Raw genomic sequence first — 27,426 nt, forward strand, 5'->3', positions numbered from 1 at the left:
AAAAAGTGAAATGCAAGAGGTACAATTCAGTGTGTGTGGAAATGTGGACTTTGTCATTTTTGCGAAACATCAGGAGCGTCGCTGCTTCCCCCTAAACGAGGACACGCCGTGGGAGAGTCCATGATCAATGTGAAAGATATGGAAATCCACATTGTTCATTACCATGCAGAGCTAGTTGCTCCTCGCATTCGAAGGGCGATAAGGGAAAAATGTAAGACTGCTGACTGTTCTGTTACATAACTTAAGTATGTCTGGCTGCTTGTTTTCAAATGGCGCATTTCCACTTAGCGCTACTGGAGAAGAAAAAAAAGGCTCTGACAGCACAGAAGACAAGTTGAAAAACACTATTTAGTTGTAATGTGGCTTCTTTAGACCCCACAAACTGATGCAATAAAGTTACAACCGCCTTAGTGGTGATGCTCAATAACAACTGTTGTCAGTAAGCTAGTTAGCCTGAGGTGCTAAAGATTCATTTTCACAACAATTCTGCAACTCCAAGCTCCTAAAAACATCAGTCTTCCACTAAAACCCCAGTGCAAACACCTAAAAGCTATTATCATCCACAAAAAACTGAGTTTATACACATGTACACCAGCTTTAATGTAGATCCAACAGTTATAACATGAACATATGAAGAGCTTTATGTCCATGTCTAGTGATAACAACGGTGCATCTTTGGAAAACTTCAACAGGCAAAGCCAAAGAAGCATTTGCAGCTAAAGTCATTGGTTGTTTAAGAGGATTACATGTGCTATATGTTAGGTAAAGTTGCTCTAAAGAAGTTAAAGTTGCTCTACCATAGCTAGAGTTGCTCTATGTTAGTTAAAGTTGCTCTACCATAGCTAGAGTTGCTCTAAAGAAGTTAAAGTTGCTCTACCATAGCTAGAGTTGCTCTATGTTAGTTAAAGTTGATATTATTGAAGATGCTCTTTTAGCTTAAGTTGCTCTATATTAGCTAAAGTTGATATTATTAAAGTTGCATTTTTGTCAAATCGCAATATTTGACACGATAAGCAAAGTTTTCCAGTTCAAATAAATTCTGGTTGATGACTGAGTGGATGAATACACATATACGTGAACTTAAACAACAAAAATGTTTGTTTCATTTCTATTTATCTGCATTTTTCATCTGTCTACTACATTCACAGATTACTGCAAACTCAAAGTTCAATTATAGTGATTATAGTCAACATTTTAAGAGTTTTGTAAACTCAAGCACTTTAAATGTATTCTAAAGTGGTCTATTATGGGATGGCTACACTGTTAGCCGGTGTCAGGGCTGTTGTAGATAATGTTAGCTCTGGTGCTAACAGCAACATGTTTTACAGAGATGATCAGGAAACTCTTTGTTGCACAATTTGCACATAACCACGCTTGTATCCAAGCTGCCATCAGGAAGATTTTTAAAAGATCCGCCCAACAAGCTTAATGCGGTCTCATCTTCCTTCACTGTTCACCAAACTTTCTCGTCACTGACATCAATGCATCCTACGTATCTTCTTCATGGCTGGAAAACAGACTTTTGGTTCATTAGCGCCACCTTCTGGACAGGAGTGTGTATCAGTGTTGGGGAACTGAGAAAGGTGTGATTAAATGTGTTATTTTTTAACGCGTTATTTTTTCTGTAATTATTAAATCAAAATTAACGCGTTAAAGTCCCAGCCGTGATTACTGTACATTCAGTAGTTCACATGTGCCCAACTAAAGTAAAAAGACTAGATCATAAATCTGCAACATGACAAACCTTATCTCTTTCATAGAATCCGTCCCACCATCCATCATATCCTAAATCCAAAGTTTCACCCACCTGCAGCAGCTAGTTACACTTACTAACCTATGACTGGACAGTCACAAAAAAAATAATCTGTTCAGTGTTGTGTCAGTGGACGCTCCAAATCAATAACCTGGATCGGTGCTGAATCCAAAAGAAAAAACAACAACTAAAAACTAGACGCAGACGCCCTCCTGACTGGGAGAATCTCTATTGAGCTTGTTGTAGCCGGCAAGCTTCTGGATGGCTGAGCCCAGGAGGACAAACACACACACACAAACACACAAACACTCACACACACTGCTTTCATCTATTGATCACACAAGATGCAGCCAATTTACTTGAGTTGGAGAAAACTTGTTTATCTGCCTGAAGGAGCATAAGGAAGTGTGTGGTGAGTGTGTTGGTTCATGGTGGGTCACCCTGGAGTTTTCACTTTTCAGATAGGATGTTTGGGTATGGGAGATAAGCGGGAGTCCGTCTGCAGCACACACACACACACACACACACACACACACACACACACACACACACACACACACACACACACACACACACACACACACACACACACTCTGCAATCTCAGCCTCTAGACTAATCATCTTTCCGTCTGCACACCACTAGCTGATAGGAAGCACATGTGTGGTGACTTTGTGCGTTCGGGCCTTTCAGATTATCACCAGTGAGTCCTATTAGAGTCATGGTGACCCCTCCAACGCGACACAAATAACATCCGCTCTGACACGCTGCTTGAGTCAGCACTTCTCCACACCTCTTTTCTCTTCCCTTCCCCTCTCACCCCGGTCAATCGCAGCATCTCACGAGCCTCGTCCTGCCTTCGATCTCTGCCTCCGTCCTCCCAAAGGTGCTGGTTGGGGTGATGTGTCGGTGATGTCGCTGCAACAAACGGGCCGATCGCTATCTGTCGGCCGAGGTGGGCGACTGACTTTACACCGAAGCAAACGTGGACAAACTGTGTCGTCTTGCCATCACAAGTGTTTGTTTCGTGTTGCTTGTCTCATTTTTTGTTTTATTTTTAACGTTTGTCCATTTTTTTGTCGCTTTGTAACTTTTTGTCAAATTTTTTTGTCTCTTTTTTGTTTTGTGTCGCTTGTCTCATTTTTTGTCTAATTTCTTGCCTGTTTTTGATGTTTGTCCATTTTTTTGTCGCTTTGTAACCTTTTTTGTCTTTTTATTTTATTTTTTTTGTCATTTTGCGTTTTTGTAATATTTTGTCTTGTTTTTGGGTTTTTTTGTATTTTTTTGCCTGACTTTTTAAGTTTGTTTCATGGTTTTTTTTTTGTTTTGTGTATTGTTTGTGTGTGGGGTTTTTGTCTCATTTGTGTTGTCTATTTTTTTGCTGCTTTGATTCTCGCTTTTGTAATTTTTTGTCTCATTTTTGTCGTTTGTCCATTTGTTTGTCACTTTGTAACTTTTTTGTCTCATTAGGTTTCTCTTTTTTGTTTTTTTGTGTCATTTGTCTCATTTTTTGTCTCATTTTTATAGTTTTTCCATTTTTGCCTCATTTTTAGCTTTTTTGTTTTGTTTCATGTCGTCTCATTTTTTGTCAAATTTTTGTCATTTGTCCATTTTTTTGTCACTTTATAACTTTTTTGTCTCATTTTTTGTCTTTTTTTTGTTTTGTGCTGTTTGTCTCAGTTTTTGTGAAATTTTTTGTTTCGTTTTTATCGTTTGTCGATTTTTTGTCGCTTTGTAACTTTTTGTCTCATTTTTTGTCTCTTTGTTTTGTGTCGTTTGTCTCATTTTTGATCTCATTTTTATTGTTTGTCTATTTTTGTCGCTTTGTAATTTTTGTCTCATTTTTTGACGTTTCTTGCTTTGTGTCGTTTGTCTAATTTTTTGTCAAATTTTTTCTCATTTTTATCGTTTGTCTCATTTTTGTCGCTTTTTTATTTTGTTTTGTCGTTTGTCTCATTTATTGTATAATTTTTTCTCATTTTTGTCGTTTGTCCATTTTTTTGTCACTGTAATTTTTTGTCTCATTTTCTGTCTGTTTTGTTTTGTTTCATTTTGTTTGCCTCATTTTTTTGTCATTTTGTGTCTCATTTTTATAATGTTTTGTCTTATTTTTGTTGTTTTTTTGCCATTTGTCTCATGTTTTTGTTGTTTTGTGTATCGTTTCTGTGGGGCTTTTTTCTCTCACTTCTGTTGTTTGTCTATTTTTTGTTGCTTTGACCCTTACTTTTGTAATTTTTTGTCTCGTTTGAGTCGCATTTTGATTTTTTTGTCTAATTTTCTGTCTTTTTGTTTGGTTTTGTGTCGTTTGTCTCATTTTTCGTAATTTTTTTGCCTTGTTTTTGTTGTTTGTCCATTTTTTTGTTGTTTTGTAATGTTTTTTCTCATTTTTTGCCTTCTTTTGTTTCGTGTCGTTTGTCTCATTTTTTGTTATTTTGCATTTTTGTAATATTTTGTCTTGTGTTTGTATTTTTTTGGCCGGATTTTTAATGTTTGTCTAATGTTTTTGTTGCTTCGTGTGTCGTTTCTGTGGGGGGTTGTCTCACTTGTGTTGTTTGTCTATTTTTTTGTTGCTTTGATTCTTGCATTTGTATTTTTTTGCCTCATTGGTGTTGCTTTGTAACTTTTTTGTCCGAATTTTTGTCCTTTTTTTGTTTTGTTTCGTGGGGTTTATCTCATTTTTGCCATTGTCTTTCTTGCTTTTGTCGTTTTGTGTCTCATTTTTGTCATTTTTGTAACATTTTGTCTTATTTTTTGTTAATTTTTGTCTTTTTTTGTCGACTTTTGCAAAGTCGTCGCAGGGTCGTATGGTTGACACTTCTGAGCTAGACTCTCCTCGTTTGTGGTTACCAAACTCTGTTCAAACTGCAGAATCCCTCTCGGTCTTTACAAAAAGACTAAAGATCCAGCTCTTCACCTGAACACCTAATAAGCAAAAAAACGTCCACACTGCCAGTAGGCACCACGGTCCTATTATCACACTTGAATTTGTTCTGTGGCTCTCGTCCAGGTTGCTTCCTCCTGACTAGATCCTTGCTGGTGTCGTATCTACTCTCAGATGTACGTCGCTTTGGATAAAATGAAACAGTAGAAATGTAGAATGGTCTACCCCCTCCCTCCGTCTCTTTCTACCTCACATTAAAACACTCACACACAGAGAGAAGAGGAAAGCGGTGTGTCCTGCTACCGTCAGCACTTTCCCCGGTGTCCTCGCCAGACCGTCCCTGTCTCCTCTCATGTCCTTAATGACTCTCACACTCTGTCTGCTCCACCACCTTCCCCTCCCTTCGTCCGATTGCACACAGTCGCAGCTCTCCATCCTGATTTCCTGATGCACTGAGGTGCAATCAATCAGACTGTAATTTTCCCTCGCTGACACGTACAACTACCCTGCCCTGAAGAAGAAAAGATGATGGGTGGTATTTCTGAGTACGTGGCGTCCTTGAAAAACAAACTTCACAGCGCCGTGTTATACTGTACCCTGTGGCCTGGCAAATCTTGGGGCTGTGACATTCCTCGAAGTCACAGCACACTGAGGAAAAACGGAAAACTATGGGAGCTATTAGGACGGCTGTTCCTCTTGGAAAATAATTAGCGTGACAGGTTGCAGGGGTTTGATGTTCAGAAGTGTTTGCTCTGACTTAAAAAACCAACCGGCGGTGAAGCACAGAACTACTCAGTGGCTGTGTCAGCTATTAGAGGTTAGAGTGTTAGCAGGGATGTTGAGCCTAAAGTCAGAGTTTTCAGTGTCAGGAAGGCTTTTAATCTGCTAGATCTCCATGGTAACTGATGCTGTGGAGCTAGATCTCCATGGTAACTGATGCTGTGGAGCTAGATCTCCATGGTAACTGATGCTGTGGAGCAGTGCTAAGAAGTGTCTCCCTTTAACCAGATCGTTTCCTGATGACTATTTATGATACAGATTCTCAGCTGAAGCCAACTGTTTTATCTGCAAACCTGTTGATTTGTACGTTACTAAAACTACTGAATGAAGCCGTGTAGTTACAGCATCACACACTGTATGCACCGTGTTGCCATGGAAACCTGACATATATTCAGCTGGTGATGCAGAAATCGTATTTATCACAGAGAATATTCAATCAGTAACTTTAGTTTCACTTTGATTTGGCCACAAATTAAAGTGATTTCCAGCATTATGAGACAGAGTCAGACCTAAATGCACTTCAATATAATATCATGTTTAAATATATGAAGTTTAAAGTTTAACATCTTTATTGTGCAGCTGCATTGATCAGTAAAATCAATATATTAACATGCGGTTTTATATGATCACTGTTAGCGGTAACTCCCACATGTCAGAGTTTTAATTAATTAGTTAGCAATTTTAGCCGATCACATTGGTTATTTGTTGTACCATTTACCTAAAACAGATTGCAGAAGACTGCAAAACCATCTCTACAACATTCTCTACTCCATTGCAGTGGTAATTGATAGCAAAGATTGGCTGTAAAAACCTCTTTAACAATTCAAGTCTTGTGCAAAAGAGGTGCTGCTTTATCTAGACGACACTTTGGTCCAGACTAAAGTATGTCAAAAAATATTACTCGGCCTGCTCTGAAATTTTGCTCAGATATTCCCCAGAGGATCAGGCCTGCTGATCTCACTACCATGAGGGTTAACATTTTTGATTTTAAGGCAACAAAAGAACAAAAATTAAAGAACAAAACCATGACATTCTGCACAGATCTTAATATTAACCACTGGATGCGATCTAACGCCTCCCTTGACCCTTCCTTTGATGCTACCAGCTGGTCCGGTCATCTTTTATTCATTGAAATATCTCCTCATCTACTGTATGAACAGGCACAAAATTTTGCAGACATTCATAATTTCCACATATGAATTTTTGATTAAAACGCCTCAACAGCTATAGGGTGGATTGCCATGAAACATACATGTTCCCCTCAGAGTGAACTGGTTTCACTTTTCATCGCACATTCAGGTCAAAATCGGTCCTGCACACTTAGTTATGACCAAATATCTACTCGTTGTTAGTGGCTAATTAGCAAATGCTAGCATGCTAATGCTAAACTACAAATATGGTAAATATTACTTGTCTAGACAATTCCTTTCGACCTGGGCCGGCGAAATCTAGCTTTTAAACCTGTTTCTGTTTGATAAAATGCAGCAAATACTAGGTGTTCATCTGTATGAATAATCTTTCCTGGATACACTTTTTTTTGCAAGTTACTGACACTTTTTAGGTTCGCTCAGTTAACTTACTGTGATTTTATATAGTTCCACGAGTTTAGGTTTGGATAATATAGTCAACATGTCACCTTTTGAGGTTTTGTTTCATAGCTGCTGTACAGTGGATGGTGCTTAGACACATCTAGCCCGATTTGATCAGTAAAATCAGACCATAGTAACCTAAAATTAAAAAAAATTCCCTTCATTTTAGTGCAAAAAGTACAATTTTGAAAAAGTTCACATTTAAGGAACCATCTGTTAGCAAAACATTCTGAACAAACTGAAATTTCTTTAAAAAATAAGCAACATTTCAACAATATTATGCCTCAGTTTATCCTTTATTTACACAATACAACTTACAGTCACAGTGTATCTGGAACTGAACAATATAGTATTTTACTTTATGATCAAAACAACTTGTCAAGATTGAGAGATTATGTTAAATTCCCCTTTTATTTCCACCTCTGTGTAGTAATCCTGACCATCACACCATATAAACTAAATGGGAACTATTAAGGAAGAAGGTTAATTTATTCTATGATTTGTAAATGTATAAAATTACACATAAAAGTTGTGGCAGTGCATTGACAGGCTTGACCTGATGTTCGACATCTTTAACCCCTTGACGCCTGAATTTATTTAGAATTAAATAAAAAAAATCTTTTTTTGTGTGTTTTTGCTTTCCAGCTGATGCTAAAATAAGTGTAGATTGTTAATTTGTCTATTATACATAGAACAGATATATAATAATTAGGTCCCACTCCGGCCGGTCCTACGAGAAACCAGTGCTTGCAAAAGGTTCCGAGGAAGGCACTGAATACGCACAAAATGGCATTGGAGGAATGGATTTGCTATCTCTGCTGCAGTCTGAATGAAAGTAGTATGTTGCGAATTCGAGAAAATAGGTGTCAAAGGATTAAATATTTCCACAGTAAGGATTCATTTTCGGATGAACACCAACATCTAGACCTCTATGAACACCAACATCTAGACCTCTATGAACACCAACATCTAGACCTCTATGAACACCAACATCTAGACTTCTATGAACATCTAGACCTCTATGAACACCAACATCTAGACCTCTATGAACACCAACATCTAGACCTCTATGAACACCAACATCTAGACCTCTATGAACACCATCTAGACCTCTATGAACACCAACATCTAGACTTCTATGAACATCTAGACCTCTATGAACACCAACATCTAGACCTCTATAAACACCAACATCTAGACCTCTATGAACACCAACATCTAGACCTCTATGAACACCAACATCTAGACCTCTATGAACACCAACATCTAGACCTCTATGAACACCAACATCTAGATCTCTATGAACACCAACATCTAGACCTCTATGAACATCTAGACCTCTATGAACATCTAGACCTCTATGAACACCATCTAGACCTCTATGAACACCAACATCTAGACTTCTATGAACATCTAGACCTCTATGAACACCAACATCTAGACCTCTATAAACACCAACATCTAGACCTCTATGAACACCAACATCTAGACCTCTATGAACACCAACATCGAGACCTCTATGAACACCAACATCTAGACCTCTATGAACACCAACATCTAGACTTCTATGAACATCTAGACCTCTATGAACACCAACATCTAGACCTCTATAAACACCAACATCTAGACCTCTATGAACACCAACATCTAGACCTCTATAAACACCAACATCTAGACCTCTATGAACACCAACATCTAGACCTCTATGAACACCAACATCTAGACCTCTATAAACACCAACATCTAGACCTCTATGAACACCAACATCTAGACTTCTATGAACATCTAGACCTCTATGAACATCTAGACCTCTATGAACATCTAGACCTCTATGAACATCTAGACCTCTATGAACACCAACATCTAGACCTCTATGAACACCAACATCTAGACCTCTATGAACACCAACATCTAGACTTCTATGAACATCTAGACCTCTATGAACATCTAGACCTCTATGAACATCTAGACCTCTATGAACATCTAGACCTCTATGAACACCAACATCTAGACCTCTATGAACATCTAGACCTCTATGAACACCAACATCTAGACCTCTAAGAACACCAACATCTAGACCTCTATGAACACCAACATCTAGACCTCTATAAACACCAACATCTAGACCTCTATGAACATCTAGACCTCTATGAACATCTAGACCTCTATAAACACCAACATCTAGACCTCTATTAACACCAACATCTAGACCTCTATGAACATCTAGACCTCTATGAACATCTAGACCTCTATGAACACCAACATCTAGACCTCTATAAACACCAACATCTAGACCTCTGTGAACATCGGATAGGACCCTCTGTCGGGCCGCTTTTGGCTCGCGGACTGTATGTTTGACACTCCTGGCTTAGTAAGTTAACCAAAGCAGCTTCACCAAATGTGGGGATATATTGTTTAGCTGCAAGAAATGCTGGGAAAGAAGAGCAGCTCAGATGGATTATGGGTCAAACACCCACTGGAGGAAGAACTTTTATCACTCTTTCACTTGTTTCGTCCTCCATCATCCGTCACATCTTCTCCCTGCTCTTGGAATTCCTCTTTATCTCCCATGTCCTCGTCTCTCTGCAGGCCTGCTGGGGTCGTGGGTGGTCAAAGCATCAAACGCTCCCTGGAGACGGAGCCGACAGCCTCCCTAGAGGGAAGCGGGAGGAATGCTGTGGCTGGGAGAGCAGGCATGGAAAACAGCTCCCTCAGCCATTGTTTGGGGTTTCCTGCTGGGTTGTTTTTGGTACATATTGGCCCGAGATACAAAGGCTTGGAAGCAGAGGCACACGCTGACAAATGATAACAACCGAGACAATAGCCAGGCGAGGAGCCGGGACTGATCGCACCCTTGCCTGCAGTTAAAGTCAAACTTTAAAATCCAAACGGCCGGAAGCAGAAGCTCCAAGTGACAAATTCTGCAGCTACACACACAAGTGAAATCAAAGATATCGACCGGATCTTGATCGCTCGCGAGATTCACGGTGTCGTCGGGGGAGCGGGCCGGGATTGCTTCTTGGCAGGGAGGAAAAAACCAGAGGTGAAGAATGGAATGAGTATCAATACCTGCCACACACACTGTTCCTCTAATCACCATCCCAAAGCTTTAACAAATACAGCAGCCGAGGGAAAAGGAGAGATATTAAAACTTAATTCACCTGCTATGTGCTCTGAATGGCAATTTCTCATGTCTGATTTGAAAGCTGAATATATTATCAGGGACACTGGCTGCATTTAAAACGGCTGCATTTTGCTGACAGACCGACCGACGTCGAACACAGCAGAAATTTAAATACATGTTCAGATATTACTGTCGGCTGATTTACATTCAGTTGTTGACCGAGCAGCTGGAAGTGTGCAGCGAGGAGAGGCGATCTGTTTTAGTCCAGACACACGGAAAAATATATGCGTCATATGATCTCACATATTTGGCCATTTTCACTGTCACCACACGACTAAAATGACACAAAAATGCCATCATTTATCCATGTCCCGCAATTTCTCATTAAATAAGTCAAATGTATTTGTATTGCAACTTTCAGATAGAAAATCACAAAGTGCTTTACAACTATAATAAAACAAAAATAAAAAACCTAAATATATACCCGGACCTGGTCTAAAGTGGTCCACATGTAAAAAAAATTTTAAAAAATGCTTTAAAAGTCATCTCCATGTTTTTATTTATTTATTTATTTATTTTTAAATTTAAAGTTATTTTTTGGCCTTCTCAAAAAAAATACTGACACTCTTGTACATTCTGTTTTTTTTTCTATATCATATTTTATTTTAGCTTATTTCACTTTATTTTATCTTATTTAACTAAATTTATTTAAATTTAATTTAATTTAATTTTATTCTACCAACATTTTATAACCTAATATTCTGTGTTGTCTTATTATTTACCCCTTTATTGAATATCCACGCTGCTGTAACAATTTAATGTCCCTCTGGGGATGGCTATTTTCACATTTCTGTGTCACTCTTTAAAAAAATTTTAAAAATACTGTCGCTGTTGTATATGCTGTTTATTTTTTCTACATTAACTATTTTTTAAAATCTTATTTCACTTTATTTTAATTGAATTGAATTTGATTTTATTCTACCTTCATTTTATACCCTAATATTCTGTGTTGTCTTATCGTCTACCCCTTTATTGAATAGCAACGCTGCTGTAACAACTTAAGGCATTTAAGTCTAGGTTTAAGTTCATTATATCTGTAAACTTATCTGCACCTTCTTATGTCATTTGAACATTTCTGTATCACTCTCTTAAAAAAAATAAAAATACTGTCACTGTTGTGTGCTCTGTTGATTTTTGATTTTTTATTTATTACATTTTATTAAAATAAAATAAAATAAAATTTATTTCCATTTTATTTTAATTTAATTTAATATGATTTAATATAATTTATTTCTGTTTTATTTGATTTTATATTTTATTGTATTTTACCTTCACTTTATATCCTAATATTCTGTGTTGACTTATTGTTTACCACTTTATTAAATATCCATGCTGCTGAAGCAACTTCATTTCCCTCTGATTAATAAAATCATCAAAGTCTAAATTTCCAAGAGCAGAGACTTAAATACTGCCATTAAAATCCCAGAAAAATCAAGTAATTGAAGTCTGAGTGCTTCTTTAAAGCAGGGTGAGCCATGAAAACAACATTTCACGGAGGAGACTTTATCGTATCAGAGGAGTGAGACGCTGACGTGCCAACATCTGATATGTAAAGTGACACATGTCGGCTCTCTGATGCTCACATCCATCATGACTTTATCAAATATTCTGCCTTAAAATTAGATTTCGTGACATGCAGCGATTTCCATTCGCGTCAAAAGTCACTACAGCTCGTGTCAAAAAATTTTAAATAAATAAAAACGCCCATTCTTCACTACGGGAGCACTGGTCAGATGTTGTACAGACTGTCTCTGGTCAGCGGTGTTGATCTGAGAGTCTATTGACCCCAATTCTGTGGGTCTGTGGTTTCTAATTTTACGGCCAGACTTCTCCGGCTCTGACTGTAATGGATGGGACGGCCACGAGGGAGCAGGGACACCTGGCCGCCGAGCCTCCGTCAGCACGGCCGTCCTGACAGGCCTGATGAATGCCGCCTGATGAGCACACACTCTCCACTACAGCCCCAAGCCTCACACTCTGCTCACACACAAACTCTTTCAATTACTGCACACGCTACATAGTTAGCTTCTGAATTTAATAACCACCGAACAGCAGCACTCTGCCAATAAAACGCTGCATTTTAAACAGTCATCGCGCTTGAATTGTCATTACTTTAATGCCTCGTATGGCTTTGTGTTTTTAATTTGTACAACAAGGGGAACACATTGTACATCCACTTTATAATGGATTAGTGATGGAAACAACAATATGAAGCTTTATTAACAACAATAACTCCACTAGAATTAGATTCCCTAATTATCTGCCACCACAGTCGAGCACAAATTAGGAATTAGCATCACGCCGCAATCACTGCTAAGTCCCTCTAGGTGAGACATCAACTTCAAAAAGGTTTAATGTGACAGTGACAACTCGGAGATAAATCAGCGCACAGTTCGGGAATACCTCTCAGCCGCCTCCCCGCCGCTCTGCACTGACCTACTTAGCATGATTTATCAAAATGTTGCAGGAATTTCCATAGCTTCAGCATTCCTCCCAGACGGAGTGGCCTAATGATGTGACGTCTCTCTGAGCAGTGAGGTCCTGCTTTATGTAAGCGTGTTGTTATTAAAGGTGTCACTTTGTCTCCACACCACCAACATAAACGTCTAATTCTGGAGCCTCTGCACCTAAAATGCAGCTGCTGTTTGGGTGTCAGTGCGTTTAGAGGCTTCTGTCGGCGGCCTGAACGCGATGATCTCACAGCCAGAGCTTCCCCTTCTCACAGGAAGTTTAGATTCATGCAATAAACAACGAAATGCTGAACGGAAGGGTTACATAATGGCGACACAAGTGATCTCGGCTAAACGGGGAAGCAGTGCTTCCCCAAATTAACGGAAATTAAGAAGAATGTGGTGCAGGGTGTGTCAGTTGTGACTATTGTGTGTTCGTGTACAAGACGATATAGTACATTGGCTTTGTCATGCAAGAGTGCATAATGAATATGAACCTAATTAGGCACTATTTCGTATCTCACAGTTATTGTTTTGCAGTTAGAAGGATCAGAAAAGCTCAGTTTTGCAATGATATGTGCAGAGACAGTTGCGTTTACTAACCCTTAGTATGAGTGGGTCAAAAATGATCCAGTGAGGTTGTTTTCTTGCAATATCTTTGTGATGAAAAGTTTTCATCATTTCACATTCCAGCTATTCCTCAAAAAGATCTGTTTTTGATACCATTCCATTTAAATTTCTAAGTTACCTTTTATATTTTTAAAGAAATTGTAATATTTGTATTACTACCCCAAGCTCTTTATCACTGATAATATCACACAAGATGTGATGCAAACTTGAAGGAAAAAAGTGGAAAATGTCAACAAAATGTTGGAGATTCTTCCATTGTTGTTCTGTGTAATATTCTTCTTTATCTATTATAAAAATGTTCAAAACCTGTGATATAGTGAAAAATAAACATATTTAAAACATGAAATCACTCTTGTGTGGACAAAAAAATAACACAAACAATAATACAAATGATTATTTTTAACCAACATGATAAAACTGCTAGAAAAACACATTGATTCTTATACATATTTTTGACTCATTTATGGAAGAGCGTAGGGTCTAGGGCTGGTTGGAGTAGCAATTTCTGGGCTCTGGATATTAGAGGGGGTGTTATCATCAGAGTCCGTTGGAGTCCGACAGCGTTAGCATTAGCATGGATATCTCCGTCTTTGCATTTTATCGTCTGTTGACAAACGCGGGCGAAGTGAAGCGTGATGTCAGAGTTGGTAGGTCCACGTGATACAGCCAGCTAACTGGCCAATGAAAAGTAACACTAACCCCAGAGGTCACTGCAGTCTGCAAGACTGAGAAATTCCGATGCTTAATGACAGTAAAGCAGCTACTCGACCTGGGGGGGTATTCCGAGTATTCGGATCTCAAAATGAATATTCGGATACCACGACAACGACCGAATATTCGGATATTCGGCTCCAACCCTTGTAGGGTCCAATCACTGGAGCATCTAAGGGTCAAAAGAATCATGTCAGATTTGGGGAAATTTGCTTCTTCTTAGCAAGAAATACAATAGATTGGTGTCTTTACAGTAAATATGACAGAACTGAGAGCAACAAAGACAGAAAACAGGGGCAAAGAATCTCTGAGGTCTCGTCCATCCATCCATCCATTAGCCCACTAGAGTCTATCCCAGCTGACTTAGGGTGAAGGTAGGGGACACCTGGACAGGTAACAGTCCATCACAGGGCTACACATAGAGACAAACAATCACACTCACACCTATGGATAATTAAGAGTCGCCAATAACCTCAGCATGTTTTTGGACTGTGGGAGGAAGCTGGAGTACCCACAAAAACCCACTCATGCACAGGGAGAACATGCAAAGTCCATGCAGTAAGATCCCGGGAAGGCCGGGACGCAAACTGCGGATCTTCTAACTGCAAGGCGACAGTGCTGACCACCAAGCCACTGTGCAACCCCTGAGGCCTTGTACTCTGTAAAATATGGATATTCTTCTGGACAGATATCTTGTTCCTCCATTTAAAAAAAAAAAAAAACTTTCCACACTCTACCGTCGTTTAACAAAACATGTCCGCTAAACCGCCTGCACATGCTCCAACAATGATCCATCAAATACCGGAGAAAACTGTCACCTCATTGTTTCTGTGAACTTTAAACTGCAGATGCTGTCCAAGAAACATCAAACCGAGCAGCAGCAGAGGATGTGCAGCAACGCCAAGTTCAGTTGTAAACCTTTAACTGCCACTGCTAACCAAATGTTGAGAAACTGGTATAAATGCACCATGTTGTTGTACAACTTGAGCACATTAAGCTACGTGTTCTTTACTTAACAAGGCTGTAGATGATGGCGTAGAAAAACCAAACATAGCACTAAATATACTCAACTAAATTATATAATTAAACAGGATTCATTTTTGACAGTTTGTTGAATTTTTTTGCACAAAGTCACTTTTGAAATGTTGAATTCAACCTTTTTTCCCCACTGTTGTTGTTGTCTTGGGTGGGAAAAACACTCTGACTTGTTGTGTTGTTAATTAATCACAATCATCTTGGGTGGTGCAAAGCCCGGGATGTAGTGGTGGTGCCCCTGTAGAATAGCGATTTTGCGTGCACTGAGGTAAAAGCTCCAATTAAAATAGCTAATTTCAGAAACATAAAGCAATGGCACGTTATTACATGATCAAATATTTCACCAAAACTCAGATTTTTAAGTGAGTTAAGGAGATAGATTTATTTATACCTGAAGTATTAAATAACACAGTGAACTCATATAGTAAGCAAAAGAAATAAAGTTGAAACAAGGTAAGATACATTATAAATTTAAATGGTCTCTTTTTCTTTATTGATTTGCTTTGATAACGGTTTTGCACACTAGTTAAATTCTGTCAAACTCTTAATACCAATCAGATTTGTCATGGCTTTAAAGGACAACGATCAGACGGTGTGAAAACTCCTTTGACCCGTGACTATATGAAACTATATGAAACTGGAGCTTTATTCAAACAACACAAAGCTACGAGGGGCAGACAAGAGCGGCCGGATGGAATAACAAACACTTATTCTCCTGTGTTAAAACAAATGGGTAGAATTTAATGACATATTACAAGCTGCAATTACATTTTTATTCAATCAGATGTCAAAAACTACACTTAACTCTATCATCTAAAAGAGATATAACAAGGAATTGAAGTTGCAAGCAGCATTGGACGGGTCCTCGCATTCTTGCTGGTCAGCGAATCCAAGCATGTCCACCAGGTGGCACTGCAACCGAGAATGTATTTTGGTCTATGGCTGTGATTGGGGCGGGCGTCTGATCACACGTGAAATTTGAGGCAGATTGGAGCATGTACAGGCTAGTTAGACATTTCTTCCTGTTTCATGGCCAAATGTCGAAATTCCACCTGCTGCCATTTCTACACCGTCAGGCTTTTGCTGAGCATTTTAGTAAATTTTGATCACTCATGTCTGGAGTACATCCTGGCCAAATTTCAGCTCTGTCGGAGTTTGAGTTTGTAGCTTTTTAAAGTGTCCAAAAATGACCCAAAATCATTCAAAATATGACACATAATTCAAAATGGCCGACTTCCTGTTGTGTTTTGGGCATAGGTGTCAATTACAGCTTTGTGCATCTTGACAAGTTACATATTTGTACCAAATTTCACAAGTCTAGGTGACACGTACTTGTCGTAATAAATGTTTGAAATGTTCCAAAATATCAAATTTTGCGCCAGCCCTGACGTGTGTGCAAATTTTCACGCGTTTTCAAGTATTTTTAGAGCCTAAAAAATGTGTTTCTTTCTGTCGGACAGAGAACGTTTAATAATCAACCCATGGGTTTCAGTAGGATCTTCACACTCTTGGTGCTCAGACCCTAATAATGCGTCAAATTGTGGCCATAGATTTCCTGTTTATGGCAAATCACAACAAAGCAGCAAAAAGCTCGGACTGCTGTTTTCATAAAATATGCATTTAGCACAATACCACTATAGCGAGCAGCAAAGGGTATCTGAATATCAAAGTATACTTTCATGTAAAAACACGTTGTGTTCTATCGGTTTTGTGTTAAAGAGAATGAATTATTAACAGCCTGGGAAGTAGAGGATCAGTACAAACTACAATGGTGTATTTGAAGGACAGTCTGCTTCTATGTGGGTAATAAATTAATAAAAGTACAAAAGAACGAATCTACAAAATCTCCACTGTCCCATTCAGAAGCTGCACGGTCACATATAAACCATTTTTCCTGATCGGAATTCATCTCAATTAATAGAAAAAGTTCTCCGGAACACAGCGGGGCTACTGGGATTTTAATTTAGTTTGTCTTTGAATGTTTCAATGCAAATCTACAGAGAGAGCATCTTCTTCTTCTTGTGGCTTCCAACCATGTTTTGATAATAATGTTAATTCATTTGATTATTCATTTACTCCTAGCCCGTGCTGAGCTAATTAATTTCTGCAGCTATTTCAGTCATCCACGTCGTGTGTTCAATAAGTACGTCCACATGCACACAAGTCCTCCCACTCGTCTACAGTCGGTGTGGACATGAATAAAAGATCCAGATGTGTATGTTTATGAGCATGTGGGCGAGACAGAGTTGAGTAATAATATCTCTTATTGATGCGTCCTGCAGCGTTGCTGTTGTTCATGTGTGATTTCCTACCTCGTTGCCGTACATCATGAGGTGGTGGGTGGTGATGAGGGCTTTGAAGACCACCACCCAGCTGGAGTTGGCCGTGCGCTCGAACAGCGTGTCCGCCAGCTGGGGGATGTTGACGTTCATCTCGTTGGTGCAGTGGATCAAATCTGGCCAAGCAAACAGAAAGCCAACACACAGAGTTCAGATAAGATAGGATCAACTTTATTCATCCCCGAGGAAACTGTTCTGATAGAGTACAATCAACGAAGTTTAGTGAAACATGCACAATTAAAGCTGCAAGCAGCGTTGGTCGGGTTTTCGCATCCTTGCTGGTCAGTGAACCCAAGCATGTCCACCAAGTGGCGCCATCACTGTGATTGTATATTGGTCTATGAATATCATCAGGGCCTGACCGATGGCACATGTAACATTTGAGGCAGATTGGAACATGTATGGCCAGCTGCCATTTCCACGCCCACAGAGTATTGCGGAGTGTTTTGACAACTTTTGATCACCCATGCCTGATGTACATCCTGACCAAATCAGGGTTACCCCGACTGAGTTTATAGCTTTTGAAAATGTGCAAAAATGAGTCCAAAATCATCCAAAATATGACACATAATTGAAAATGGCCGACTTCCTGTTGGGTTTTGGGCATCATTGCCGTAGACGTTTTTGTGCATCTTGATGTGTTACATATGTGTACCAAACTGCATAGCTGTAGGTGACACATACTGGCCGTAGTCCCCGTTGCGCTAGGTGGCGCTATTGAGCCAATATGGCTCACACCTATGCAATTCCTCTAAAATATGAAATTTTTCGCCAGTCCTGATCTGTATGTAAATTTTCATGCTTTTTTGAGTAATTTTACACCTTCAAATTTGTGATTCAAAAGCCGGTAAAAAAAACAATAAGAAGAAACCCATGGATTTCAAGAGGGTGCTACACACTGTTAGTGTTCCTACCTTAATTACACCAATATTAGTCTTTAAATAGAAATAAAAAAGAATATAAAGTACAAAACGCAAAGTTTCTAAGTGGATGCCAAGGAATAGCGTCAAAAAAATGTAAATAGTACAAAATGTAAACCGTAAAACGAACCAACAGGAGGGTTGAAAAATAAATTTGAGAGATGTTCAAGAGGTGAAACGCTTTTAACCATTAAGTTAATCAACGACATCGTGTGGAAAAACACTGACTTGTTTTTTTTTGTTTGTTTGTTTTTATTTAACCCTCCTGTTAGGTTAATTTCTCAGGAACAGCAATAATGTCCCTAGGTCATGTTTAATTATCCAAAAATGTCAGAAACCAAAAAAATCCCAATAAATATTGTTTATCTCTCATTAACTCCATTACTAATCATTTCAATCAATATTTAGTGCAGTGGTGCTCTTTACCTCTGACAGATCATGGTTCAATGAGGATAATTCACTCGTTTTTAATAAAAAAAAATAACATTTTTATGTACACTGGAAAGCCCTACATATAAAACACAATATTTTTACATGATATTGATTTTTTTTACTTTTACTTTATTTCACATTTTGAATTTTCTTCTTTTTATGGAGCGTTGCTGATAAATTAACACTTCTTCTGTTAAAGGTGCCAATATGTGAAATCAACCACTTTCATTTTATATGTTGATTATACTTATTAAGCCGAGCAGAAGAAAGTTCATACCGAAAAAACACTTCTGACGTTTTTTGTTGAATTTTTTATATTAAAATGGGTCAATTTGACTGGCAATGTAACTGGACAGTTAAAAAACCACAATCTGCTTGGGTGGTGCTCAGCCCAGGATGTAGAGGTGGTGTCCCTGCAGAACAGCGACGGGGGAGTGCACAAATTTCATCTGAATTCTTCAGCGAACAAAGCTGTCAGCAGAACTTTCCCTCTCGGTGTCTTAAGCGTCACTCATTCGCTGAACCTGGAGGAAAATTGAACCTTAGGCGTGACAACGTCAAGCAGCAGCCTCCGAGAGCAGAAACATGGAGAGCTCTCTAATGTCCCATTAAGTTGTGACACTGACAAGCACACAGGTGTTTTACAGCTAACAGGACGTACTGCGCGTTCTCAAGTACCACTTGATTTATTGATTGTGATTAATAAAACTGCTCACTTTCACTATGATTTATTTACAAAGCTCCTCACCAGCTAGTTCATTTACATTCTAAACTGAGAGCTCATGTGCAGCAATGCTAATAATCAGTTAAGCCGTTTTCCAAACAAAACGCCAGCCTCTCAGATGTGGCTATTTTCTCCATTTCATCGTCTTCTTGGATAGTAAGTTCATATCCAGAAGTAAACTGCAGCTGGAGCAGCTCTGATGAAGACACATTAAAAGGCTGAGATTTAAGCACCGTGCTCCAGAATCCTTTTTTTTCCCAGTAAATTAACATCCTTTGGTGTAAGACTGCTGTTTAAATAAAAAAGACATCTGGAGATTGGAGTTTGGACTCTTACCAGGCAGTTTTCACAATTTGCTGACTTTTTCTTGACCAAGGAAATGATGAAATAATCAATAAATCAACTCATACTATACATATATATTCACTTCTTTTCTATTCTATGGCCAGATTTAAAATGCAGCTAAAGTATATCAAATATGTAATGTGCAAAAAAGATATTAAAAACAGTGTATATAAATAAATGTATACAAAAATCAAAAGTGCAGAAAAAAATGTACAGTGAAACACTAAAACCACAAAAATACGCAGGTTTTAGTCACTAAACTGAAGTTTTTCATTGCTGCTCATCATGCAGAGTTGATTTAAATGACTCTTTAGAATAAAGACAAGCAGAATAACAGCTTTTAAATTGAACACTCACTCTACTCTAGTACACTTATACAATCTAAGGCTACATAATTCAGCCACCCAACCATAATGTTAGACGTCTTTTTGTTACATTATTCAGTAAATAATTTAAATGTCTTCATTGATGAGGTGCTCCTAATGTTCTGCAACTTTATCTATGGGAAGGACGAGTTAGAAACAACACTCTCTTTATTCTGGAGCCCAAATAAGACCTCAATATTAACGCAGAAGTAAATACACACAAAAACTAAACATTCGAAGCATTGTGTGGCTGAGCTGTTGCGTTAGATGGTTCATGTGCAGCGAGTTACACCACTGTTCAAAAGCTTGGAGTCAGCCAGGTAATTTCAGGTTTTCCATGTAAACTCACACTTTAATTCATGTGCTAACATAACTGCACAAGGGTTTTCTAATCATCAATGAGCCTTTCAACACCATTAGCTAACACAATGTAGCATTAGAACACAGGAGTGATGGTTGCTGGAAATGTTCCTCTGTATCCCTATGGAGATATTCCATTAAAAATCAGCTGTTTCCAGCTAGAATAGTCATTTACCACATTAACAATGTCTGCACTGGATTTATCATTCATTTAATGTTATTTTCACTGAAAAAAAACTGCCTTTCTTTAAAAAATAATGGTACAGAATATTCGTATCTCAAAATTAATATTCGGACACCACCACAACAACCGAATATTCGGATCCAGCCCTAATACTTTGTTCACCAGCCTGACGCTGAAAACATAAATGTGCATGTATTTGGAAATATCCACATTACAGAAAACAGGGAGAAGACAGATGGCCTATTTTTTATCCAAACAGAGAAAAGGCCCAGTTGCTTATTAAGCTACTTCAATTAATGTCCGCATAAAAGCCCCTTTCCATTACTACTTCCACGTCCAGATGCGAACATCTGGCCCCACCTCGCCGTTCTCACCACTTTACTAGAGATCAATTTGAGCTGACGCGTGTTCAGGTCCCTTGGCTTATTATAAAGATTCGGCGTCTCCTCTCGCCACATGCAAACACCCACAGCGAGCCATTCAGGCAGGAACATCAATACAGACACACACGGATAAATTGATCATTCACACCCAATATCAGGTTTTTTTGTTTTTTTGTCTCATTTTTTTCCTCCGCCCCTTTCATTCCTTCGCCTCTCCACTTCCGACCCCATTCCCTCTACAATCCACCTCTTCTGCCCATCCTTTGTTCCTCACCACAGGACATTATGGGCTGGCGGCTCTCACACCTGGTAACTACGGAAACAGCTTCTCATTAGACTACTGCAGAAAGAGTCCCGTCGGGAGGCTTCATCATCATAATCAGGTGTCCGAGCACGTTCAATGAAGCCCCATCTTCCTCCACTCACTTAACGCATTATCTCCCTCAACCACTCACCCACACACACACACACACACAAACACACATATATATGTTTATATATATATATATATGAACAGTAACAAACCACAGCACACTTCCAGGACGATTCTCAATCATCCACCTCTCCCTAGCCACCGGACCACTCAGTCAATACAAGAGTGTCAGAGTAATGGAACACAAAAGCTGCTTTTAGCGGCTGACGGTCTTTTTCAAAAGCTTCACCGTGGCTTTCTGCCTCCCTGCAACCCGTCCGACTGCACGATATTATGAATGCCGATTGGAGACAATTACTGTCTGTGAAGTGGAAACAGGTACAGGGAGGCTTTGTTAATGAATTAATTGCCTCGCTGCTCATCTGTTGTCCTTCTCTGCCTGCGCTCCATTTTGTTTTTCTCTCTCTCTCTTTTCCATCTGTCCATCTTGCCTTTCTTTTTCAGCAGATCTCATGTTTTTTCATTAGGTCTGGAGTGGTGTGAGAGAGAGGGAACTAAGAGATGGACTGATTAGGTCTGTGGGGACCACCGTGCACGAGCGAGCGTGCACGAGTGATAATGTAAAGAGGGTACATGTGCTGACTTAATCAGGCAGGAGTGTAAAAGCATGAGATGCCAATGATCCCGGAGAGGAAAAAGGAAAGGACAAACATATGGCCGAGAAAAAGGGGAAACAGGAGAACAGAGTGAAAGAGAAAAGAATGAAAACAGAGGATGATCAGGGAAGAGATAATGACACATACGAGACATGAGTGTCTCTTCATCCAGACAATTTGCAGGAATCCACACACAGCTCGCCTCGCTTTATCGTCCTCGTGTGGTCCGCAGCAGACGCACAGCTGGGGATGTCTTTTTTTATTTATTTTTATATTTCCTTCCTGAGCAATTATTCCCCACCGCAAAACACACAACGTTCACTCTAACGATCCTCTGACCAAACATCTCCACATCTCTTACCTGCGCGAATTATCTGACCTCGCTAATTGGCGTCCTCACGTTACAAGATAGACGAGAGAAAAAAACACCACAAAAATGTCAAAAGTTGCGCGACTACAAGTGTTCTTTGGGAGCCTGAGCTGAGGGTTTAGGTGGGAATCTGATTGCACCGTCCAGTTTTAATTTAATTGCCTTCCTCCGCAGCACGTTTTACGTCAGGCATCAGGCGTTTAGGGCCGTCGAGCAGGATCATTTCGATTAAAGATTATATGCTTCTAATTAATTATTTTGGGTTGTAAATATCCAAATTCTTAATTACAATTCCCACATTTCACATCGCATTCATTGCCCGTTTTTCAGGGTTTTTGGCGAAAGTGCAGAAACATTCAGAGGTTTTTGTTAACTGGGGTTTCATTTAATGCAAAACTACATTTCTATTAGTTGTGGGACGAGATTAAAAAATTATTTAATTAATTAGAGGCTTTGTAATTAGTTAATCTCATTTTTTGTTGAATAGCATTGACAGAATAAACTAATTTTTTCAATTCAAATAAATTTTGGTTGACGACTGACTCACCTTAGCTTGGAGAAGCCCGTTTCTAAAAAAGCAGTTTCAGATTTTAAGAGATAAACTTACTTGCTCTTTCACCAAGTGGCTGGAAATCTTTCCACCCAATTACAAAAACACATCCACGTATCTGCAGCTCAATAATTGTCATAATGAATCTCGTTTATCTTCTTACAGGTTTATGCTAAGCTAGCTGCCTCCTAGCTTTAGCGTCACACTCATCACAAGCACATTTCCTAAAATGTTAATCTAATCCTTCAAGATGTTGATAATTTTTTTAAATTTAATTACAGCAATAAATAGAATTTCTTGCTATAATTTCCAAACATTTTATGAACTGAACTGATAAAAGCAGAATTTGGTCAAATGGTAGACAAATTCATCAGAGACAAGTTAATCTGCAGCTGTTTTAACAAGTTCAGACAGGCAGGATTAGACTCTGTAGTTAAATTAATGAATCTGAACAGGCACTTTTGCATAGTTTTGTTGCATTAATCGGAAAATTATTTGTCTGTTTCACCCTTAATTCTAAATAGAGCAGAAGATTCCCCTTTTTAGAAAGAAACGCAGCTAAATGTTGGACGGAATATTCTTGTCTTGAAAACAATGTCATGGACTAATATCTTAGTGTTTTGTTGACAAAATGAATATTACTTTTGCAGGTCCCGCTACCGAAGCATTAGCATTAGCGTTGACATTAGCAGCAGCATTAGCGTTGACATTAGCAGTAGCATTAGCGTTAACGACACTGGTATGTTCTTAAGTTTTTGTCTTGAAAACACAATGTCATGGACTAATATCTTAGTGTTTTGTTGACAAAATGAATCTTACTTTTGCAGGTCCCGCTACCGAAGCATTAGCATTAGCGTTGACATTAGCAGCAGCATTAGCGTTGACATTAGCAGTAGCATTAGCGTTAACGACACTGGTATGTTCTTAAGTTTTTGTCTTGAAAACACAATGTCATGGACTAATATCTTAGTGTTTTGTTGACAAAATGAATCTTACTTTTGCAGTTCCCTCTAACCTAGCATTAGCGTTGACAGCATTAACAACATTGATATCTGCTTAAGTTTTTGTCTTGAAAACATAATGTCATGAACTAATATCTTAGTGTTTTGTTGACAAAATTGGTCTTACTTTGGCAGGTCCTGCTACCGAAGCATTAGCATCAGTGTTGGCATTAGCATTAGCGTAGAATACATTTCACTGCGCGTTGTACCGTGTATAATTGTGTTTATGACAAATTAAGGTCTTGAACTTGAACAAATCCAGGATATTTAATGTGATGCAGATAAACAGAATGTTTTTTTTTTTTATGTCTGTGTGATTTTGGTCACATTACGACAGCAAGTTTGTTTTTCCTGCCTTTCTTTAGCATTTATTTTTCCTCGTTGCCCTCTAGAATAAATTATCATGTGGGAGGAATGATGTGATCTCATCCCCAACAGTGACCTCCTCTGTTCCTCTGATCTGAGCTCCATTGTTGCCAGACTTCCTGGTACGGCGGCCCAGAGCTGGAGGAACCAGGCTCGGATCTGGTGGGGAAGCTCCTGTACAATAAACAAAGAGCAACCTGTGGTGTTTTTAGGTCAATAATCTGGTTATTTTGTCTGTAAAACATCTGCAATCAGATGTCAGAATAAACTAATGTCAGACAGAAAGCAGGTGAAGTCAGATGAGGAAGAGGAGGAGGAAGAGGTCACACCTGGAACAGCTGGCTACCTTTAAACCCACCTGCTACACAAACACTCCTGTTTCCTCGTCACACTTTCATCCCAACAAGTTTGCTAATTACCTGTTTGCCTCTTTCCTCTCTCTCGCCTCGTCACTTTAAGCCTCTTCCTCCCTCTGCTCCCCATCTACTTTATTTAATCCATTTCAGCCGCCTGGGATCAGCCGCCGCGCTATAAGATGACACAATGGTGCCAGAAATGGCTGAAGAATCCCAACAATCCACAAGTATTAACTTTGGTTTCTAAACCACAGAAAGGCTTAACTTCTCCAGACAGTTGTCTTTTGGACAAATAAGTTTGACTTGTTCACGCACAAAAGACAATAATGTAGTTTTTGTCATTTTCATAGTGACAAATGTGAGAAATTATGAGGAATTTAAACCCCGTGTAGTACAAAGTGTGGAAAATATTGAATGTTTCTGACACTGATCTGCAAAATAGTTCTTTAAAAATCAAGTACAAGTTTGATATTTACAGCATTTGATGAAGTACTAAAACATAACATCAAAATCGTGATGGTCAGACAAAGAGGATGGCAAAAATTTAATAAAAATGAAATTTATAAACCCACTGCAGTGTTTCCTCTAGGATTTTTTCCTGCAGCGGCAGCAGGCTCCTGCTCCACATTAAGAAAGCTAACTATAAATTAGTTACGTGTGACAAATTATATAAGTTTTTATTAGAATTCTATATATTATATTTTCAGTTTATTTTACAATTTTAAATTTATTTGAATATGATGTATTTTTAATTTATTTAAATATTTTTAAGTTCTATATAAATGATATAATTTTATTCTAATTCTTTATTATATCATATATATAATATTTTTCACATTGCATTATATTATATTGTAATATATTTCATCATATATTTTTACAATACATTATATTGTATTATATTATATTATATTATATTATATTATATTATATTATATTATATTATATTATATTATATTATATTATATTACAAATTAATTCTTAGTATTTAGAAATGTAATTCTGATGCTTTTTGGAATTCTGTTTATTATAAGTATTTCTATTTTCCTTTTTAAAAATGTTTTCATTACATTTTATTTGCTGTACGTCCCTGACTTTTATTCAACGTTAGTTCTTCAGATGAATCACTGATTATCCTCCTGATGTTTATTACAGGTACATGTACGGTCGCTATAAATAGTCACATTTATGAAGGTTTCTGCATCCATTTATGGATTTATATGTGGGAGTAGAAATAAAGCTCATGCATGTTCACACCGCTGCAACACTGCTTAAGATTCAGAAAACAGATTCAGGCAGCTTCATAACCAGATTTAAAGAACCTGAACGCTTATTTCTGACTGGGATGGACGTATCGGGAGAAGATAAACTCATTTCAGATCAATATTCTGAAAGAAAGAGTTACTGATTTAACTAAACAGCCAAGTAAATGGCATTTTTAGTATTTTTCAATAGCGCCAAAGCTGACACAAAAAATCCACCACTTCCATTAAGACAATAATTGTTGGCTTTACAATTTATCTGAAATGATGTTGAAAATCAAGGATAGCATTAATTTCCAAAACACAAATCTACAAATTGGATGAAGCCAGCTTCAAAATTGTACTTTCATTTTGTTGATATTTTAGTGCTAAAATTCAGATATCTCGTTTTATCACTTCAAAAATCCACAAATACTGTAAGGAGCCATTTAAAAAAATATCAATTTCGGCCATTTTTTTTAGAAATAAAACATTCTATAAATCAAGCTAGGAAAGATACATGAACAAACTCTTATAATACAGACATAAATATACTAGAAAGTCTGGTGTAGGCCAATGAAAATGCTACTTAAGTAAAGATTTTTGGATTGCAGAAGGAGGAATAACTTCTTCCATATATTTTACTACAATTATAAATGCAGATTAAGTTTGCACAAATCTCTTGAGGACAAAATGCAGTTTGAAAGGACACAAGTTCTGTGAGCAAAAGAGGCCAAAATGCCCAAAAAATTGACCTGAGCCTTAACTTGTCCATTTATTTCCTACTCGCCCTGCAAAAAATAACTTCCCAAAAAAAAGCTTGATTTGATTACACAGTCCCAGTCGAAAAGCAGGTTTAGTGAGATTTTTAGGTTTAGTTCCCTTGCAAAGAGAAAGGGAAGAAGCAACGACGCCATTTTGGGTCCTGAATCCAGATCTGCTTCAAAATCCTACCTTTTTTTTCAAAATGTGCTCATGAAGGGTGCTTTGCATGCTTGGCACCGTTCAATCTCTCCACATTTAAGTCCCTTCAGAAACCCCAGAGGGAAGGTCAGGTTCACATAGATGGAATTCTTGACAGAGGGCTACGTAAAGAATCAATCTGAGGAGATTTGAAGCATTTAACTGGGATTCCTATGAAGGGAGGCCAGTGTGTTTTTCAGCCGGTTCTGTGTCAAAACACATGACTGCTGAAGTAATCACAATAAAGAATGCTGCCCTGCCAGACTTCTGAAAAGCTTCTCCAAGAAGTCACACCCATAAATTTAGTTTCTCGATGGCTAAACGTCAGGAGATCAGGTTTACTTCAAGGAACTTTTTACATAATCGATTCACACAATCATCAAAACCTGCTAATGAAAACCTGAAGCTGGACGGTGTCATATTCACAATATAGAATAAGAATAACAGCCGATTATAAGACTTTCTGGAAAACGTAATACACTACTGT

At 38.3% G+C, this 27,426-nt stretch overlaps 1 protein-coding gene across 8 annotated transcripts in view; it reads right to left on the bottom strand.

Moving 5' to 3' along the window:
- Positions 1 to 27,426, bottom strand: part of si:ch211-200p22.4 (phosphatidylinositol-binding clathrin assembly protein) — a 120,227-nt gene that overhangs the window by 71,237 nt on the left and 21,564 nt on the right. For all 8 annotated transcript variants that reach the window (XM_055007669.1, XM_055007673.1, XM_055007672.1 and 5 more), the window contains one exon: positions 17,324 to 17,466. In XM_055007669.1, the coding sequence (XP_054863644.1) occupies positions 17,324 to 17,466 (143 nt within the window). The remainder of the gene's footprint in view (positions 1 to 17,323; positions 17,467 to 27,426) is intronic.

The sequence above is a fragment of the Amphiprion ocellaris genome, chromosome 23 (genome assembly GCF_022539595.1).
Source record: "Amphiprion ocellaris isolate individual 3 ecotype Okinawa chromosome 23, ASM2253959v1, whole genome shotgun sequence".
Classification (NCBI taxonomy): Eukaryota; Metazoa; Chordata; class Actinopteri; family Pomacentridae; genus Amphiprion; species Amphiprion ocellaris.